We start from the raw sequence: 20805 nt of genomic DNA, 5'->3' as shown, positions 1-20805 counted from the left end.
TTGAAAGATCAAAGACAATTTTTAATATAACTCCGACTGGATTCGTCTGAAAGAAGAAAGTCATATACACCTAGGATGACTTGAGGGTGAGTAATTTATGGGCTAATTTAAATGTTTGGGTGAACTAACCCTTTAATATGTGTAATTTCTATGGAGACAGTGAAATGAGTTTGAAATTACATTTAATGACACAAACGCACACGCACACTATCCAATACACAATTACAATACTGTCATATGGTCTAAATTGTCCTGATTTTTGTTTTTTATTCCACAGGCCTTGACTATATCAGAAGCCACTTGGACTGTCAGGCCGAGAATCACATCAGTGAGGGGTCCCAATCATCTGAGGAAGAGGACTTCTTTTCCTCCTTGAAGAAGACCGGCCCTCTTGAAACGACCCAGCAGTTGGATGCGTACCTGGGGTGCCCAGGAGACACAGAAGAGGTACTGAAGTCCTTCCCAGCTGTGTGCCAGCTATCACTTAAGCTTAATACGGCACTCCCTGCCTCAGCAGCCTGTGAAAGACTGTTTAGTGTTGCAGGGCTGATCTTCAGGCCAAGAAGAGCATGCATTGGCTCAAAGAACTTTGAGAACCAGCTGCTTTTGCGGCTGAACAAAGCCTATTGGTAACTCTTTGTTGCATGTTCTGTGCTTAACTGATGTAGATCCTGATGTAGATTACCCTGTTGTTGTACATACAGGATTGAGTCCAAAGTGTTTGTTACATCTTCTAGTTAAATGTGACATTGTTGCCATTAGCTATAGAATTGAGCATAGTACATACCAGGAAGGTATCAGGAGTATGAGTTATTTTTTATTTTTATTTTTTGATTAATCACTTGGATTAATCATTAATTTTGACAGCACTAATGTTTATTGTATATAGACAACCATACAAGGGTAATTGTTACTAAGCCTGCCCTGGGTACACCAATTTTCTTGTCCGTTGCCCTCACAGATTCCTGCAGCTAAGCTTGGATGTACATTTACATTCCAATAAAGGTTATTGATGACATGCCTCTGAAGTTTGACTTTTTGCACCATTACAATACTTATAGGCAACTAGTCATCATATCTTCCGCTCCATGAAACACATGTTAATGCTCAGTAGTACACATATGGTTCTTTAATGTATTGGCATTGTACTAAAATGCGTTCATCTTCAATGGACATATATGCGGCTGAAACAGGTAGCCTAGTGCATCCCAAATTTTTCAAGATTAACATTTTAATATAACATTATAGTCATTATGGCCTTTAGAAAAGTGTTTTTTTGAGGAGGTGGGGTAGTGCACAATAGGCCCCTGTGGCGCGGCCTAAGCTTTTGTCCTTAATGGCATTTTTTTCCTTACATTACTTTTACTTTTATACTTTAAGTAGTTTTGAAACCAGTACTTTTACTTGAGTAAAAAGCTTGAGTTGATACTTCAACTTCTACAGAAGTCTTTTTAAACCTTAGTATCTATACTTCTACCCGAGTAATGAATGTGAATACTTTTGACACCAGTGTTCTTCATATAAGGCTAACTGACTGAAATTATTCAATTTGAATTGATAGTGTTGCTATGATAACATATCTTCATATCTTTAATTAAATATGGGCAACTAAATATGTTTATACAGTTATCATAGGCCCGTATTTCATAGAATAAATTTATCTTTCAGATTAATATTTTACTGGGATGCTGTTTTGTCTGTTATCAGTTAAACACTTGTTCAAATAACTTTCAAAACACAATTCTAAATAGAATAGTTGATTTAGAATTTTATATTACTGATGACACTAGACACCACAGACCAGCCTAAAATGCAACTTTTAAAACGTTTTGTCATCTTAAAGGGATAGTTCACCCAAAAAGTTCACCCCAAAAAAACAGTTGGTGGTTGCCATTGACTTCCATAGTAAAAGAAATACTATGGAAGTCAATGGCAACCACCAACTGTTTGATTACCAGCAATCTTCAAAATATCTTATTTTGTATTCAACATAAGAAAGCAACTCATACAGGTTTGGAACGACATGAGGGTGAGTAAATGATGACAGAATTTTCATTTTTGGGTGAACTATCCCTTTAACAACAAAAAGTGTTACGTAATGGAGTGCAGTACAGCAGCATTAAGAATATTGAATATCGAGGGACAGTTTGACTATATCAAAGTATTGCAGGGGACTTACCCCCTCAATGTCTATGGTGGTTACAGTACTGCTTACTTTCACAGTTGGGACAATAACAACTAAATGACACTTGTTATCTAGCAATTTACAAACAACCTGATTTCAGAGTAGTCCTTTGAGCAGATCCCTGTAAACTGAGATACAACAAAGGTTTAATGAGTCAGTGGTCCATTGAACACAATGCTGTCCTCAATTTAACCTCTGTGGGGCTTTAGACATGATAAAGGTTTCGTCCTGGTCACCATGGCTAGCTGCCAACACTGCCTAATAATTATACTCACCGTACTGAGGTAGCTACTATATTCACAAATAAAAGTTTAGGAAATCTTGAAAAAGGAAGCATAAATAAAATACATAAGAAGAAAGAAAATACAGTAAATGCCCTAACTGTGTCCACACATACAGGTCTGTCATCAGGTGGGACCTGTGGTGAATTTGGAAGTGTTCTCACTGTGAACACGAAACAAATCAGGTTAAGACAGACAAGGCCATTTGAAGATAGCAACACCACATCAGACCTGCAGAAGTGGGTCTTTTGAAGAGAGGAAGAGGCCTGCACTGGGCTCAGTGGGTGTTAACAGTTTTGTGGAGGGCTCTATCCACTAGGGGGGCACAACCTGGAACTGTCAGGATGTTTGCCACTGGAAACTCATCAAAAATGTCCTCATTAAGCTGAGAGCCAGGACTTACTGACTGAAGAGTGATGTAAAGTTGAGCAATAACAGACAAATCATATCCTGATCAGCAAGGCTCAAATACTTCTGCATCAACACCAAACAACAAAATAATAACCATGCTATTGTTTTTTAATATTTTTAACAAGCCACAGTTTAACAAGTTTCAGTTCAGCTGAAACTGGTAAGAAAGTTGCTAAGTAAATCATTAGTTTTTGTTTTGTTTACCTAACGGCTTACTCTCACAACACACACTGTTGTAAGTTAACCACGTTGTGAAATGAACAGACCACAGAAGAGACAAAGTGCAGACCATTAAAATATTTAAGACATGTTTTTATTAGAAAAGCCAATGACCATAACTGTGGCTTCAGATCACTGTTAGTAATTCTGTGTTAGAATACCTGCCTTCAAGTATATGATTAGTAACTAAACAAATTGACTGCATTGTCTACCACAGAAAACAACAAACACACCTGCTATTATGCAATTAAGACATTTAGTTAAACATTATCTATATATCAGTGGTCTCTATGGCATCACTATGCAAAGCATTTGTCAATTTATTGATGCGGAACGTCTTTTAAAATACTTCATATATGAGCAATGAAAAACCATACCGGTTTAATTGTTAATACCAAAATCACTGAAAGGGCTTTTCATAAAACTACACACATATCAGTAGTATATAAATTAAATCTATCTATTAATGAAATCTATATTTTATTAAGATACTGCTGAATACAACAGATTGAGAAATATCTGTTAATAATAATAATAATACAAATAATTATAATTACTATTATTCAGAGAAAAGTCATCCAAAGCATAACAGGTCATGATACACACTTCTCATCTCCATATAAACCACAAGCTGTTTAACATTATTTCTTAAAACTAACTAGTATTTTAATTGTACTGGGTTTAGTATTTTACGTTACTAGCACTTATTTTTAAATTACTAGTAGTAAGTAATACAATAGCAACTGGTACCTGTTCAACTTTTCACTGTATTCATTAGAAACTAATATTCCTTTGCCACTAGTCGGTATGGAACAGATATTCAAAACTACATTTGAATTATTAACTAAACTATTTAACTGTTACAATGAGATAAGTGCTGGTAGTACCTAAAAATAGCTTATAGTAAAGTGGAACCAGTATAAGTAACGTTGAATTCAATGGCAAAAAAACCCCGCATTTGTTACAATCAAAACTGAAAAGTAATTTGTCACTATGTGGAAAGTGACTAGTACCAAAGTGATAAATATCTCATGAGTCATGAATAGTTTCTGGTGAAATGAACAGATACACTATTGGATTACTTCTAGGACTAGCAACATTAAAATAGATACTAGTTAGTCTTTTGGAAATAAATGGTAAAACGGCTTGCCATACGCAAACTAACTTTTTTACTAATTCCTCCGGATTTCACGTTTCCAGTTTATCCCGATTAGTTGCGTTCGCTGAATTGATTTCATGGTGGGGATCCCACACACCACTGAAGGCCCATCAGGTTTCCATGTGTTGTCTGAACAAATGCCTTACAAAATAGCTTTTAGCTGCCTCCGTCGTACGTTACCTTTTGCATTAAACAATCTTATTCCGCGTTCCGTTGTAATGGAAGATTTCTTAACTTAACAAGAACCCGAAAACGGTCGGATCGTCATCAGTCCGTCTGGACAGCAGCGCATGCATGTCGACCTCCTCCTTCACGGCATGAGCTGTGGCTCACAGAGAGAGAGGAGGAGCCGCAACCGGTGCATCGCATATCGACTCCACCAGATCATCTGAGGCAGCCCTACTACACCGTGAACCAAAAAGGATGGTGCCTTCCACAGCCTGCTTCGTACTGATTAAACAGTACAGAGGAGTCATCTAATGAGTATTTATTTGATCACCGTGGACCGAGCATTAAATGCAAACATTTGGATCTAGCTGTATGCTATTGCTATCTAGCACCAGGTGAATTGTGTTTTCGAGAGCAGTTTGTTGCCCCGTGTGGATTTGACGTCTGTTCTGCTGGATGTTTAGGAAAAATCAAGTGAAAGAGGTTGCCATCATTGTCCTACAAGATGGATTGCTTAACCGAACTGGAGAAGTATAAGAAGTGAGTACTTTATAGCTGCTATGCGTTTGCTTTGGCACACAAAACATACCTAATGCGAACCTACATGCACTACAGATTTGAACCAGTTAGCCATTGAGCTACCTAGTTTGAGCTATTAGCCATTGAGCTAACTTGCTAACCCACCGTTTACGGTGACTCGTTTTTATGGTTTCCGAGCATAAACCACAACTCAAACCGTGAAATAAGATTTTTAGAGAAAAATATATCGTAGATAAGTTACGCTCAACAAATAGGTTAGGACATAAAAAATAACCTATCATAGACGTCTCAAAAGGTGACCAGAGCGACAGTTGACTTTGCAGTTAGCCAAAGGGAACTACTACAAGCAGGGACCGATCAGTAAATAGAAATAAATGTCCTTTAAATAATTTTTTTTTTGATATTATTTGTTGTTAGAAAATCACAGGATGTCTAAAATATTTTAGGGAGTACTGTAATGTCAATGTTTATCTTGTTATATTTTCTGGAAAACAAGTGAAATCAGATGCAACGAGGCCTCCATGTAGGCCTCAAATCCACAAGGTACATTTTTCAGCTGCCCGCTTTTCAGGGTCAGAGGATCTGCGCGTTGCCATTATGAACCAAGCAGTCAGTGCTGGAGGTACTGGTGACGAACCGAAGGCCGTGCTGCTAGAGAACCTGAGTTGAGTTGTTGACGTTGTGTTGTTATTGTCATCCACGGCAATAACAGAACCGAGACAACTGTAGACAAAATACTGCTATGTATTGTAATACTACTATGTAAATGTCACCCACATGCGCGAGATAACGTTAGCCCATCTGCAGTGTTCAAACATTTTTCATCCACTTTGCCGAAACAAATCGATCTTAAACATCGTTTTATTATAAGATCAACTATCAAGCTTTTACTATTAAGACATAATAGACTAGACAATGATGTGTTACTCTTTTATGTCAGATCACCAAGCGTGCTTACTGATATTATGTGTCCAGGGCACGCAGTTTACCTTTCACACTTGAGACAAAAGGCTGTTTGTCCTGCTGAGGCAGATAAGTGCTCTTCCCTCCACTTTACTTCTATGTGCTGCTGCAAGCCTAATGTTACAGATGACCATTTCAACAAAATTCTCGTTTTGAAAAGCAGCAAATGTAAGCCTTATTGTTATTATTATTATTATTAGCAAAATATTTTAAATCTTAAAAAACAAAGTGTTTTGAAAAATCAAACATTGAAATGAATGAATATCATCTTTAACTGCATAAGTCAAGTAAAATGCAAAATGATTAATATAAGTGAGCTGAATATCATTTTGTAAATGCATAAATTACACAATTTACCAGCCTGAAATATGGGACAAATACCAGGCCAAATATTGTATTGCTATTAGTCATATTAATATTCAAATGACGGATGAATTTACAGCAGAATACTGTAAAGTTTGATTTGACATCATAAGCAAAATGAAGAGTTTCCCTTTTAAAATGTTAATAAGCCTATTTCTTTTATAGCCTCCATAATGCACAGTTACATAGTTTCATCTGAAAGTCAGCATGAAGATTCACTATTTTCTAAATGCATATTATAGATCTTATTGTAAACAATTCATCCATCCATTCATTTTAATTTTTTTTTTACTTCGCAATTTTGATTAAAATGTCATAACTGGATGTTTTGGTGAAAATGACAGACATTTCTCTGGTAGCATATGCAGGACTTCTCCAATCATTTAGAGCACTTAAACCCACCCCTGCAAGCTTGCATTCATCTGCCTCCATTTTTCAGTGCAAAATCCAATCAACAATCAATGTATGGAACCAAGTTCCCCCCCTTTATTTTTTTTATATTCAGTTGTTGCAATATAGGAGGAGAAAAAGATTTATAACTACTTCTGTTTCACTGCAAATTTAACATTGTTCTCCACCAGATCAAAACAGACTTGTGACCTGTTTTTGTGACCCACTGGTTGAGAGCCACTGGCCTAGACAGCAAAAACACAGTAACCTTCTTATAAGAATTAAAGCACTTCCAGTGGTGTAGCTGTGGAGTTCTACAAAATGTTTACCTTTTAGCAATGAAACACCTGAAGTCTTCATCTATAGACAAATATGTACAAATAAAGTGGACAAATATATTTGTATCATGGAATCTTCAATGCCTGAATGCAGTTATGCTGTCTCTTCCCCATAGGTGTGACATCGTATCAGAGAGCATACTACTCTGAGTTGGTTTGCCCCAGTGTTGCAGCTTCCTTCAAGCTGCTCAGCATCAGCTCTGCCTCAAAATGGATGCTCTGTTGAATCAAGAGCTCAGGTACTCTCTCAAGTATGGCTGTTGAGTGGAATAGGGTGCTATATAGCATTTGCTTAAACTGCCAGTAGAATGTTAATTTAAACAACTTTCACTTTTGGCTGTTGTTGGAACAGTAGTCTTCTTTGCAGTAGTGTTCTTCAATTGAGCTTCAGTGAACATAACTTGAATTCAATGTCCAATTTGTCATGGACCAATATATCTTTAGCTCCTTATGTCAACGGACAGTATGCAAGAATGTTAAGCCACACTTCCCTGCAATACTAATCCTGCTTCTCCAGTTCCGGGCTAAATTTGGTTTTGCACTATTGAGGGATTTTAGATAAACCGAGTGCTTGCATATATTATATGTAGACTTAAAAGCCTTTTGCATTTCACCTTGCACTCTGCAGCTTAGGGTTGGGTACCGAAACCCGGTGCCATATACCTATGTAACTGGTATGTACTAGAACCGAATCAGAATGCAGATTTTTGTGCCTCATTTCAGTGCCACCAATGCTTGAGCGATCGATTTAAATATTTGTGATCTGGTTCTCCGAAATGGACGTAAGGATCACCGACGCACCGCATGTGAAAAATAATTTCCCGACTGTGAAAATTCACGAACGCAAGTCGGAAAGCTCTAATAATAAAAATCCAACACATCTTTGTAGTAACGCGAGTGTCCATGTTGTTTTAACATTCCGACTTAAAGGCACAACTCGTGAAATGAGAGCATCCGAGGAGCACGTGAATGCAGCAATTACACTTGCTCTGATGGCAACAGGTATATATCGGTATCGGCCTTTTTTTTTACTCTCTAATATCGGTATCGGCCCCAAAAAACCCATATCGGTCGGGCTCTAGTAAAAAGGCTATGTCGATTAGCAATGGATTATAAATATACCATAATACCAAAAATACCAAAAAATGGCTTGAATAACACATAACTACATTGTCGCAGTCGAGTGTTTATTGTCTGTTTTATCATTCAAAACGTTTATATCTTCTGTTTACTCAGTTACAGTGATAGCAATGCCTTTGTCCATAATAGGGATTTCCTGAGTCCTTTTCCTTCTGTGATACTCATGTGGAGTTTCTGCACGAGGGTGCCCTCTGGTGTCCAGTATGAATGAAATGCGTTTTATTTTAACAAACAATGCAGCTCTTGCGTTTTATGCAGTGTTCAGTATTTGAGCCTTTGCAAGAAATGTGATTTCACATGCTTGCTATTTGAGTTTATTTTATGCTACTAGTGAGTGTCATTAGGGATATAATTTTAGATATATCATTGTTGCTTTAGAATGGCTAAAGTGGGTGACATCAAACTTCTATTATATACTTCATTCTTGATGGTGCCATGACTAAAAAATATTAAATAGGGTCATAGTAGATTAAAATATTGTCTATCTGACAGATATGAATGGCATAAGAAACCCCTTCCAATTTTACTACTATCATTGTAGGGTAACTCCATTAAGGTTAGATGAAGAAAAGGAGTCTCAGAGGAACATGTAACCTAGTTATTGCTTGGTAGCTTCATTTAGGTTTTATGAGAACTAGCAAATAGTCTGCTTATTTGTTGTTGAAAGTGTCAATTGTTTATTATATGAAGTGACTTCAAAACTAGGAAGTAAATTTGAACTAGGACTATATTGTGTTTCATAGACTTTTTTTAACTATTAGTCCTTAGCTATTGGATGAAAGAGTGGTGTTATTTTCACAGCAGGTTTTTAATTTTCCTTGTAATGAGATTTTAAATTCACTAGACTAATGTTCTGCTTTTTTCTTTTCATGCTATTCTTTTATGACAACAGGGAAGATGTGAAAGATTGTTTGGTAGGTGTATAATTCATATATCTTGCAATTTTTGTTTCAGTTAAATGTACATAAACAACATGAAACATGTTATGTACATACACATAAAATCATAAAATACTAATTTTATTATATATTTTTTTATATTACTAGATTAAGGTTGAAAACATCCCGAAGCAAGTCATATTCAAAGGCCTTGCACCTAGGGTCGTATTGACAAACCATCTTCTGCCTAAAAGAACGAAGGCGAAGGTAAACCTTGAGGAACAGGGTCGACAAAAGGTCTCCTTCAGCTTCACACAGACAAAGAAACCACGTCAAAATGTATTTCTAGCCCCAGCAAGCCCGGAGAAATCTGCAAGTGAACATTCTTCTGCACTGCAAGCTGGACCTGTACCTACTCCAGATCTAGCAGGACAGAGTGATGAATCCAAAAATGTGGATACAAATACTACAGCAGTTGGGGAGACCCAGACAGCACCCACCCCAGTATCCTTCCCTCTTAAATCAAAACATGTTCTTGGAAAGATGCATTTTAAGAAACAGATTCTCAGCGTTACTATTGTTGAGGATAACTCCATTGTCAGCACTGCCTCAGCAGAGATTTCGGAGCCAGTAGTCCCATCTGAGTCAGACAAAATTAGTTCTTCAGCTAAGGTTGAAACTGAAACCTCATTGCAACAGTGTCACAAGAACTCTGTCATCGATAGTTCCTCTGAAAAAGTTATCACAGAGGAAAACCCTCAGGAGAAATTAGACTCATGCCTTAAAGGTCCTGTTTCTTCCCATATTGGGAAGGGAGATATGGATTCTTCCATTATTTCTGAACATGAGGAAAACAGAAAATCCCAGCCTCGATCAGATAGCACACTTCCAGGTTCGGAGTCTGATGGGGATTCAATCCGAACATCATCTAGCCAGAAGTCTAGTGACCGCAGAAATAAAATGGACTCTGAATGCCAGAGTAACGAAGTGAAAAGATCCTCTAATTCCAAAACTAAGGAGTTAGAAAAATCCAGGCCAGATAGGAAAGAAGATGAAAAGGAGTTGAGTCGTTCAAAATCTGAGCGTGACTCCAGGCACACATCATCAAGATCTTCTCGTTCTGACAGAGACAGAAGAAGGACCAAAAGTCGGTCACGGTCTAGATCTCGAGGCTGTCGAACTAGTTCATATTCCAGGTCTGAAAGGTCCAGGAGTGAGAGACCATCAAGGTCAGATAGGTCACATTACCATGATTCTGAGCGGAGGTTTCATAGAAGTTCTCCTCATCGTGAAAGGAGAAGCTCACGTTCACGAACCGATGGCAGGTCTCGTGACAGTTCTGACTCGGAGGATGACCACCGGCGGACAAGGACTCGAGGTAGTGACTCAAGTCGATCCTCCACTTACTCTAGCTCGCAAAAAGACTCAAAATCATCCACTCACTCCAGATCCCACAGGGACTCAAAACCCACAGATTGTTCTCGATCATCTGAGTCAGACAAAAGAACACAGCATTCAAAATCAGAGCGATCTCATTTAAAAGCTGGTGACTCTGAATCCAATAGAAAGCGCTCTCCTGAAGCAGAAGCAGTTCACAGGAACTCCAGTGCCCACTCTAAATCTGAGATTAATGCTAAAACCTCACATTCTACCTCATCCCGAACATCTGAGAAAAAGGTCCATAAAAACAGCTCTGACTCTGATGAGGAGCACAGAAAAAAACGTCAGTTACAAGGATCAGACAGGTCATCTGTGTCTGGGACTTCATCTTCCAAAAAAACTGATTCAGCAGATCACAAGACTTTAAATAATGTTACTGGAACAGAGAGACAATCAAAAGACAGGTTAAGTAATAACACAAAGCAGTCACAGTTAGACCCCAGCCCAGTTACTCCTCCGAAGGAATGCAGCAAAATTGATGACAACTCTTCTCCGCCTAAATTTAAATGCACTTCTCAACAGATGCATGAAGCTACGCACAAAGTGAATTTGTTCAAAACAAATCAACAAACTGAGCATCAACCTCCAAACCAAGAGGGAAAGTGCACAAATGTTCCTGAGAGTCACAAGACAACTGATAGATTGAAGGAATCCATGACAAGTAGAAGTCTTGAAGTTAGAAGTTCCACTGATAAACCTGGAATGAAAAATGAGATTCCAATCCAAAGTAAAGCTCTGGCAGAAGGACTGACTGACTCATTTTGTGTAGGCCACACTCCCGATCAGGATTCAGTAGGATCACTGGCAAACCCTCTTTCTGTGAAAGAATTACCACCTGGAGGATGCTTGAAATCAAACACTAAATTAGATGGGCTATCACTAACCATTAGTAAAGCCAGTATGCCCATCACACAGAGTGCTCAACTCTGTGAAAAAGATTCTGAGCAGCATTATGTGAATCCTGAACAACCCATTAGTGGGATTTTGAAAAAGGATGGTAGTGCTAAAAAATCCCGATGGGATATTGTTGGTCAAGGCACTTCAGAAAATCAAAGCCCTATGAAAATAGTGAATCCAGATGTGGAAAAGGTCATTTCGGCAAAAAGAATAGAGTTCAACAATGATACTACCCCTGATGAATCTTGCACACAGAAACCGGGCTCTGAAGTACCATCTGAAAAATCTGTAGAAGGACAAATACGAGACACATCCTCAGCTGAATCTCATCAAAAAGTAAGTCCTTGTGCATCTGACCTTGCAACCCAACGTACTCATGGTGAATTTATAAATCAGACTGTTGAAGTTCCTCAATCAACAAGTGCCCCTGTTGTTAGTGATCTTCCCCTTAATTGCAGTTCTGGCAGTAAAGAGAAAATCAATGTAGACATACTAAAGCCTGAAACTCGAAACCCTGATTCCTTAAACCATGATGGTAAATGCCACAGTGAGGACAGTGAGAGTGAAGAATCGGACTCAGATTCAGATGATGGGCGTGTTTCCTTAAAGCGGCTGCACTCTGTGGTGGTTGTGCCAAAAAATTCAACCATTGCTCTTGAGACGAATGACTTGAATGACTCAGTGTTTTCTAGACAGCAACAGACTGATTCACATGAAAGCATTAATAGGGAATTTGGTTGTGGCTTTAACAATCAGTCAAAGCTTGAGGAATCATCAGCACTTTTTAATGCCAGTGCACAAGCTGCAATGCCAAGTCCAGATATTAAATGTGTCTCCTACCAATCGCAGAGTAACATGGTTGACAGCACCAGCCATTCGGAGGCTACCAGTGCTCTTGTGGACAAGAACCGGGGTGCCCAAGAAAGTCCAAATAGCGTCCAGATAAACCAAGCATCACTTCTGAGTTTTGAAAAGACTTGCATGCGACCTGAATCGGATCACCATCAATACCATGATAGACCAGATAGCTGGAATGGAAGGAAAGGAGGAAAGCAGCACTATGGGGACTCCACTGACTTCAACAGTGGGAAGGGTTATGGCTTAGCCTGGGACTTTAACCAGTCAGAACAGCCCAGCAGCACATTTCAGCAACCGGACAGCAGTCATGGCACTGAACACCTGCCTCAACCAGGAATTGCTCTGTTTGATAGTGGTCACAGACCAGGTCCATTGGCTCAGCCTGCCATCTCTGAAACCAACAGACCAGTCAACACACATGTGCCTTTTCAGTATCATGATTCAGTTAACCAGATCCATCCAGACTCTTTGACCAATGATCATGATGATGACAGGCTAGTAGGGATCAAACAAGGATCTATCCTGTCTGCTGATCTTCCAGGATCATCCCCATTTGTTCAAGCCCATGAGATAAGTAGCAATTGCAGCTTCACCACAGAAAGTCAGAACACCTCGGAAGCTCCTAGAGAAGACAACAAAAAGCCTCATCGAGGAAGGGGTCCTCCTAAGAAGAGACGTCCTGAGTTTGAATCTGAGTCGGATAATGAGGCAGAGGCCGGTCTGACCAGTAAAAAGGAGTGTTTGGATGAGAGCTCAAGGGTTGTGAAAGATAGTAAGGAATCTTTCCACCAAATTCAAGAGGTGGAGCGCCCACTGCTCAGTCTGAAAGAGTTCCAGGATCCAGCTGTGTGGAGGGAAAAGGCAAAGCAGAAAAAAATGCCATACTACTTCGACCTCATCGAAGAAAATGTGTATCTGACAGAACGGTAAGTATATATTTTTATCCCTGGCAATTGAATTCATGTTCTTTTGCATTGGCAGTGCCACGCTCTGCTTTTTGAATTAACTTATTTCTAAATATTCATTTGTTCATTTCATTTGATCTTTCATAAAGCCCATAAAATCTGTTCTCTGTCCTTACAGCAAGAAGAATAAGTCTCATCGAGACATCAAGCGAATGCAGTGTGAGTGTGCTATCCTCTCAAGGGAAGAGCGCTCCCGGGGAATGATGGCATGTGGGGAGGATTGCCTCAATCGCTTGCTGATGATTGAGTGGTAAATATCCTGCTACTACATCATAGTATTTTCTTTATAGCAGAGAGAATCTGTAGTGAGAGACTATAGTTATCATGTTTACGTTACTTGCTGAGTTTATAGTACTGGCAGATTACAGCAATTTGCAGTAAAAACATTGAGGGCAAAATTTTTCTTTTCTTTTTCTTGTTCTTTCAAGCTCTTCCCGGTGTTTGAATGGAGCATACTGCTCCAATAGGCGATTTCAAATGAAGCAGCATGCATACTTTGAGGTAATTTTGACTGAGAGCAAAGGCTGGGGCTTACGAGCAGCCAAAGACCTACAGCCGTAAGTACTATTTGCTTCAGCTAACAAGTGCTTATTACATATGTTCTTTATGTCTTTTATGTTAAGTCACCTGTTTTTTTGCAGGAACACCTTTGTTTTAGAATACTGTGGAGAAGTTTTGGATCACCGGGAATTTAAGGCACGGGTGAAGGAGTATGCGCGAAACAAGAACATTCACTATTATTTCATGGCTTTGAAAAATAATGAGGTGAGTCTGTGGAATTAGTGCAGAAATGAGAATTTGAAGTGTTGCTGACTTTGATGAATTAAGTTAGGTTTAAAAAAAAAAAAGACACAAGAGCATATGCCTCTATTATGTCTGCAGATAATTGATGCTACTTTGAAAGGAAACTGCTCCCGTTTCATGAATCACAGCTGTGAACCCAACTGTGAAACTCAGAAAGTAAGTGCACATGATATATTTTTGTACTTCACTGTACCCCCACACAAATCCTACTCCTCCTCATTATCATAAGAGCTTGAGCTGGATTGTTGTACAGTATGCTTGCATAGTTCTTCCAGTTCCAGAATGTTGTTCAGAAAGACTGCTGCACAGCACCACCTCCACTTCAGGATGAGAAGCAGGATGTCAATAGAAAATGTAAATGTGATTGTTAGTGTGATGTTATCATGGAAAGTGGGTCAGAAAGGCAGACCTTTCTGTCTAGCAAACAAATAGTTGATTACTGTGGTCAACTACTTATACAGTAAAAGGTTATTTAGCCACATTTTGTTCTATAACTTAATGCATCTGATCTGTGTCTGTTTGCACATCTCTATGCATTTTTTTTTGCCTATGTAGGAATAGGTGCTTCTGGAACTTAGAGCCTTTGATTTCTATGTAAAATCTTTGTTTTGCATTTCTAATCCATCGCACCCTTTTGCAGTGGACTGTAAATGGCCAGCTCCGAGTTGGCTTCTTCACCACCAAAGCTGTGACAGCTGGAACAGAACTCACTTTTGATTATCAGTTCCAAAGATACGGGTAAAAGATCCAGTCGTTTCCTTTCATGTATAGTCTTGTTTTTTACTTCAAATGAAACTCAGCATACATGTTGATGATAATATCACATCTTTCTTCCTTTGTCCACCAGTAAAGAGGCCCAGAAGTGTTTCTGTGGAGCTCCTAGCTGTCGTGGTTTAATTGGTGGAGAGACTCGGGTTAGTGTCCGAGCAGCAGGTGGGAAGAAACAGAGGGAACGCTCAAGGAAGAAAGACACTGACAGTGCGCTTACCACGGTGAGCAAGAGGGCCCGATTATTGTGTTTCATCCAGCTACAAGAGAAAGGCAGAATAAATCCATGCAGTGACTGGGAAATGTTTTACATGTCAAGTCCATGACTGTGATATTATGTTTCAGTGGTTTAATTTAGTCAACATTTGCGTTTGAACAATTATGTGCTAACACTAGACACAAATAATACATGGCCTGCCAGATTTTCAATCCATTGTAGCAAAGTGTTATCTTAAGCCAGCAGTACCAAAGCAATAATCTTGTGGCTGAATTGGGTCAGCTTTGTTCTTGCTTGCATGTTAATTGCTCTGGGACTTTCAGGGCTTGTTCCAGTCTACAAATAACAAAGCTAATATATTCTGCATGCATTCAAGCTAATTGCATTTTGAGGTTTTTATGGCTTGTTTGAACTAGCACTCTTCATCTCTGGCACAGACCTGCACTAAGAAAGTAAACAAAATGTAGAAACATCCTCCTGATACATGAAATTGAATGACTTGAAATTAGAAGTGAGCTTTTGCCATGGTCACAGTTTGATCGAGATCAACAAAATATTTCTCCTGTGGTGCTGCTGATATCTAAACTGGTTGACATTGTTCTGCAGTTGGATGAGGAGCTGGAGGCTCTGCAGGAGAATGGAGAAGGCTTGTGTGGAGAGAAAGATGTGATCTCGCTCTGCAGACTCATGGTGCGAGTGGAGACAATGGAGCAGCGACTCACCTGCCTTAAACTCATCGAGGTATACTGCAACACCGTCACATTGAAATAAATTTGATTTATTGCACAGCATTTCAGTGCTAGAGGACATACTACTGCATATTTGTGGTTTGGCGTTAAGCATTTAAAAATGACTGAAAACTGGTCTTACTGAGTTTTTTGCATGTCTGTGCAGAATACCCAGAATCCCTTGTGCCTGAAGCAGTTTTTGGATCACCACGGCCTGTCGCTGCTGTGGATATTTATGGTTGAACTTTCTGAGGCTAAGAGCAATTCTGTAAACAACATTAAACTACAGCTGGAGGTAAGAGTTCAAAACAAACACACACACACACAGTTAGGGGGGAATTTAAGAGCAGATCACCAAGCATGTTAGTGGGCTGCTAGCTATTTCTGCCATTTCCCTCAAGCAAAATCCAGAAATTCATAGTGATATTTTAGTAAATGTAACTTAATTATGATAAGGCTGTATGTAGTTTTAAGCTAAAATGTAGGGTGCTGTCTCCTAAAGCTAAACTTTTTTTTTTTTGGGTGAAATTCTTAGATAATGAAGGCTCTGGCAGTGCTTCCCATCTCAACAAAAAACATGCTGGAGGAGAGCCGAGTGTTACAGTTTATCCAGCGCTGGGCTCAAAGCCGGCCACTCAGCCAACCAGCAGAACAGGATGGCTACTCCAGTGAGAGCACCTCACGTGCCCAAACGCCCCTCAACACCCCTGATGGTCCACCAGCCAAGCTGGCTACTGAGCTGGATGGAGACACTCCCAAGCGGGCAGTCTACCGTAGGTTGAAGATCATCAGTGAGAACAGTCTGGACAGTGCCCTGTCCGATGCTAGTAAAGCTTCGGATGGGAAAGAAGAGGAAGATGAGGAAGAGGAAGAGATGGAGGATGAGCCTTCACAGTTGGAAGCCACAATTGAAAGGGAGGTAAAAGTAGAAAACAGTGAAGTGCCTTCTGAGAGTCAAGCTGAGCTTGAGCCCGAATTAAAACAGGAGCCCCCTGAAACCGAAGAAGTCACACATTCAACACCAGAGGCCACTGGCGGTGAGGGAGAGACACTTGAAACACAAGAACCTGAAGAAAAACCCCTCGTTAAGCCTGAAGAGCAACTGGAGGATGAGAAGATTGTGGAAGAGACCAAGAGTGAGGAGCCATCAGAGTCCCAGACAGAGTCAGCAGCAGTTGAAGATGCCCCTTCAGTCACAGACACCACATCTGCAGCAGACATTAGTAATGATGTAGTTGCTGAAGTGGAAACTCCCATAACTGAGACCCAGGTGGAAAACACATCTTCTGAACAATGCAGCTCCGAAGAGAATGCAAGTTGCAGCACTGCAGGAATCACACCCACGCAACCGTCGGAAACCATAATGGAGAGCGTCTCCTCTGAATCCACAGCTGTTGCCATAGAGAGCACACCCACAGAATCTCCATCTGTCTCTGTGGAAACCAGTCCAACTGGATCTGCTGCTGTTTCTACTGAAAATGTGTCATCAGAGGCTGATGTAGCCGCCGGTTCTGCTGATGCATCGGCCCTGGCTATTGTGGCTGTTCCAGCAGAGGGCGCTGCAGTGGGGACGCCTTCTCAAGATGAGGAGGAAGGTGTTTCTGATGTCGAAAGTGAGCGCAGTCAGGAGCCACAAGTTCGGGCTTCTGATATCAGTGATATGGCCGCCCGGCTGCTGGACAGTTGGAAAGACTTAAAGGTAAGGCTATAATTTGTTAAAAGCAGGAATGCACCAGTGTCGTTTTTTAGTAGGCCAAGTACAAGTACTGATAGTACTATAGTTCTCACATTACTTGCTATAGTTAGCATGTTTAAAGGGATAGTTCACCCCAAAATGAAAATTGTCATTAGTTACTCACCCTCATTTTATTTCAAACCCGTAAGACTCATTCATCGTTCATCTTTGGAACACAAATTAAGATATTTTTGATGAAATCTGAGAGCTTTTTTTAACATCGTTTAAATCAGTGGTTCAACTAGTGCTGGGCGGTTTGACCAAAAATCTGTAGCACGGTTTTTTTATAGGATTGTGGCGGTTTTATGGTTTATCACGGTTTTTTTTTCCCTGACTGTGCCTTTACATGAATCCGAATGCATGAAACAGTTGAAGAACCACTGCATTTTAATCACTATCCAAACAAAGATGCTGCGTGAGCAGTGTTTTATTTAAATTAGATTGTAGTTTCACAATTTAAAGCAAAAAGCATAATGGTCTGATTTTAGCCTTGTGAAACTATACTACATAAAACATCTGCATGAAACAAAAACACCAGATGGGCTGAATGAGACTCAAACTTACTCTGACGGTAGGTGACACATATGGAGCAGCAGCGATACAGCGTTTCATTGGTTACCGCTGTAAACAAAGCAGTGCTACACTTATTAAAGCTAATTTAATATGCATTATACGTAGGCAAGACAAAAAGAAAATACCATCTAAACTTTTCTGAAGACATTCAGTTCCCCTCAGCGATACATTCATATAAACCCTCACTCCCGATTCAGTATTTAGCATTTTCATGGTGGTGCTGCTGACGCAGGAGCCGGCATTCTGACGTAGAACCCGGATGCGCTGCACCTTCTTTACAAGCAGACGAATGCACACGTATGCGTTGTGGTACTGTCGTGAATGCATGTCGAAGACTGACATGGAAAAGAAGAAATTGTTGAATAAAGTCTTTATTTTTATTCTCTTTGCGCACAACAAGTATTCTCGTAGCTTTATAAAATCACAGTTGAACCACTAGTTTCCATTACCCTTCAAATTGCGCAAATTGAAATTGCGAATTGAAAATATGCCTAATGGAAGTGCATCAATTTAGCAAAAACGTCCATATATCGCAAACAAATTTTTACGCTCGCATGAGATGGTTTTTCAGTCAATTCGAAAAAGGAATATTTCGCAAAACTGCAATGGAAATGTTTTTTTTTCCGCATTAACAGGTCACATGTGAAACTTTCTAATGTATGTTTATCTGAAAGGCTATGCATTTAGCTTTACGCATATGCTAAGCATACACATAAAAACCGAAGTATACTTTGGGCTTAACTGTTCCTGTGCATCACTTCTTATAAATAATTGTGCATTTAAAGAAAAGATCATGTTGGATAACAAATAAACAAGCAGTTTTTTTCCCTCTCAGGAGGTTTACAGGATACCAAAGAAGAGCCAGGTTGAAAAAGAGCCAAGTGGTAGGTCAAGAACGCATCATACTTCTACCCAGTTTAATTGTAAACATTTCATACTTTTTTGTTATATACTCTGATCCATCCTTTGTTTTAGATCGCAGTCGTGATCGAGAAGCCCTGATGACCCCTCGCACACCTTCGAGCAGTCGAGAGAGAGAGCGAGAAAGAGAGAAGGAGCGTGATCGGGATCGAGACCGGGACAGAGATTGGGAGCGTGAACGAGACTGGGACCGTGACCGTGAGAGGGATGGAGAGAGATCGACTCTTCGCAGTGCAGATAGAAAAAGGCGACGAGGCTCCACCTCCCCTCTGCCACCTTCAGCTTATGAGAGGGGCCGCAGAAATGATGACCGGTAAGATTTAAGACACAATAAAATCAATACATACAATTCTGTAGTTACTTAATCACCCTCATGTTGTTCCAAAGTCGTACAAGTTTAATAGAAAACTTGGGAAAGTGTTTGGAACAACATGAACCTATTTTAATTTCTGAACAAAAATACATGATAGATTTACATGTTCAAAGTGTGGTTACTGTATTTTCTGTAGTTATGAGCAGGCCAGCAGCAATAAGAAACTCCACACCAAAGAGTCTCGTAACAAGCTGTCTACTGAGGAACGACGAAAGCTCTTCGAGCAGGAAGTGGCTCAGCGGGAGGCCCAGAAACAACAGCAACAACAACAGCAGCAGCAGCAATTACAGACTCTTGCGTTTAACCCACTGGCCTACACCTCCAGTCCAAACTTCATGGCCTACCCGCCTGGATACCCTATCCAGACCTATGTGGATCCCACCAATCCCAATGCAGGAAAAGTGCTCCTGCCCACACCTGCTGTAGAGCCTCTTTGTGTCACCCCAGCTCCTGGTACATTTGAACAAACACCTACACAGCCCATCATATCAGATCTCAGTCTAGCTTCACCCTCTTCCACCACCACCCAGGCCGGACCTGCCTCCAGCTTGTCACATATCCCTGCCTCTCTGGAGCTTTCCTCTGGCACACAGACTCAGCAGTTTATCCAGCCTGCTGTCCCAGCACAGGACCCGAGCGTGGCTGTCTTGTCGGTGTCTGCGCAAACAGCCAGCCCACAGGTCCAGGGTCAGCAGGGCTACACAACGCTCTGGGACCCCAACACACAGCAAGCGGTCACAGTACAGACACAACCGACCCAGCAATACTCCACCACGGCACAGCCTCAGACTGCCATCTACTATCAGGGCCAGCCCTGCCAGACCATCTATAGCATTCCTGCAGGCTACCCACAAACCAGCACTCCTGTCATACAGGTTGGACACTTAATACTTTCCTTTCAGTCCTCATTCTCACTATATTCTCACATAGCGGTCAACTGATAAAAGCTTTTGAGTGCAGATATGTTGACAGTGGTATACGTAAATACAAAATATGATGCAATGCAGTTTCATAAAATCTTGTTTACATTTACAAATTAAACATTTTATATGCAAAAAAGCTAGGGATGCACAATTTCCCCTATTTACAGTTAAAAGTAAATATGACAGTGACTATCCATTTTTATACATGTTGTAATGCCTAAATTAATTCGTAACATTTAAAGTGATGAATTTTAGTTCTTTTGTAGTTTTTTTTTTTTTTGGCAAAATAGCATAGAATGTTAATATAAGCCATTAAACAGTTTATAACCATAATATGAAAATAATCAGTTTATCATTGTTTGCCAGTCTGTGTTTGCATTCGTAATTCAAACATTTTCTACAACAGTACAATCTGGAATCACAGTGCGTTTCCACCAAAGAAATGGCAGTTCTGGGTTGGAAAAATAGTTCTGCAAAAGTCCATCTGCTTTCTAAATCCATGTTATTGATCTCATTGTGAATAATTCATTCAAACGTGTTTTTTTTTAAAAAGCATTCTGACCTTATT

General features: G+C 40.0%; 1 protein-coding gene across 2 annotated transcripts in view; it reads left to right on the top strand.

The window, feature by feature from the left end:
* The first annotated feature begins 4335 nt into the window (after positions 1-4335).
* The window catches only part of LOC107673014 (histone-lysine N-methyltransferase SETD2-like), a 26192-nt gene continuing 9722 nt past the window's right edge, over positions 4336-20805 (top strand). The window contains exons 1-17 of one of the 2 annotated variants that reach the window (XM_016466418.1): positions 4336-4963; positions 7134-7256; positions 9050-9071; positions 9204-11681; positions 11721-13156; positions 13314-13445; positions 13624-13752; positions 13837-13960; positions 14078-14155; positions 14640-14737; positions 14847-14991; positions 15591-15725; positions 15879-16007; positions 16248-17411; positions 18856-18904; positions 18996-19254; positions 19451-20189. In XM_016466418.1, coding sequence (XP_016321904.1) covers positions 7228-7256; positions 9050-9071; positions 9204-11681; positions 11721-13156; positions 13314-13445; positions 13624-13752; positions 13837-13960; positions 14078-14155; positions 14640-14737; positions 14847-14991; positions 15591-15725; positions 15879-16007; positions 16248-17411; positions 18856-18904; positions 18996-19254; positions 19451-20189 — 7146 coding nt within the window. In that variant the 5' untranslated portion in view covers positions 4336-4963; positions 7134-7227. Of the gene's footprint in view, positions 4964-7133; positions 7257-9049; positions 9072-9203; positions 13157-13313; positions 13446-13623; positions 13753-13836; positions 13961-14077; positions 14156-14639; positions 14738-14846; positions 14992-15590; positions 15726-15878; positions 16008-16247; positions 17412-18855; positions 18905-18995; positions 19255-19450; positions 20190-20805 lie in introns of both variants that reach the window. The other variant, XM_016466417.1, reaches the window with a different exon arrangement.

This window comes from Sinocyclocheilus anshuiensis, unplaced genomic scaffold, assembly GCF_001515605.1.
Source record: "Sinocyclocheilus anshuiensis isolate Anshui unplaced genomic scaffold, SAMN03320099.WGS_v1.1 scaffold248, whole genome shotgun sequence".
NCBI classification, from domain to species: domain Eukaryota; kingdom Metazoa; phylum Chordata; class Actinopteri; order Cypriniformes; family Cyprinidae; genus Sinocyclocheilus; species Sinocyclocheilus anshuiensis.
This window is presented reverse-complemented; position numbering and strand designations above follow the sequence as displayed.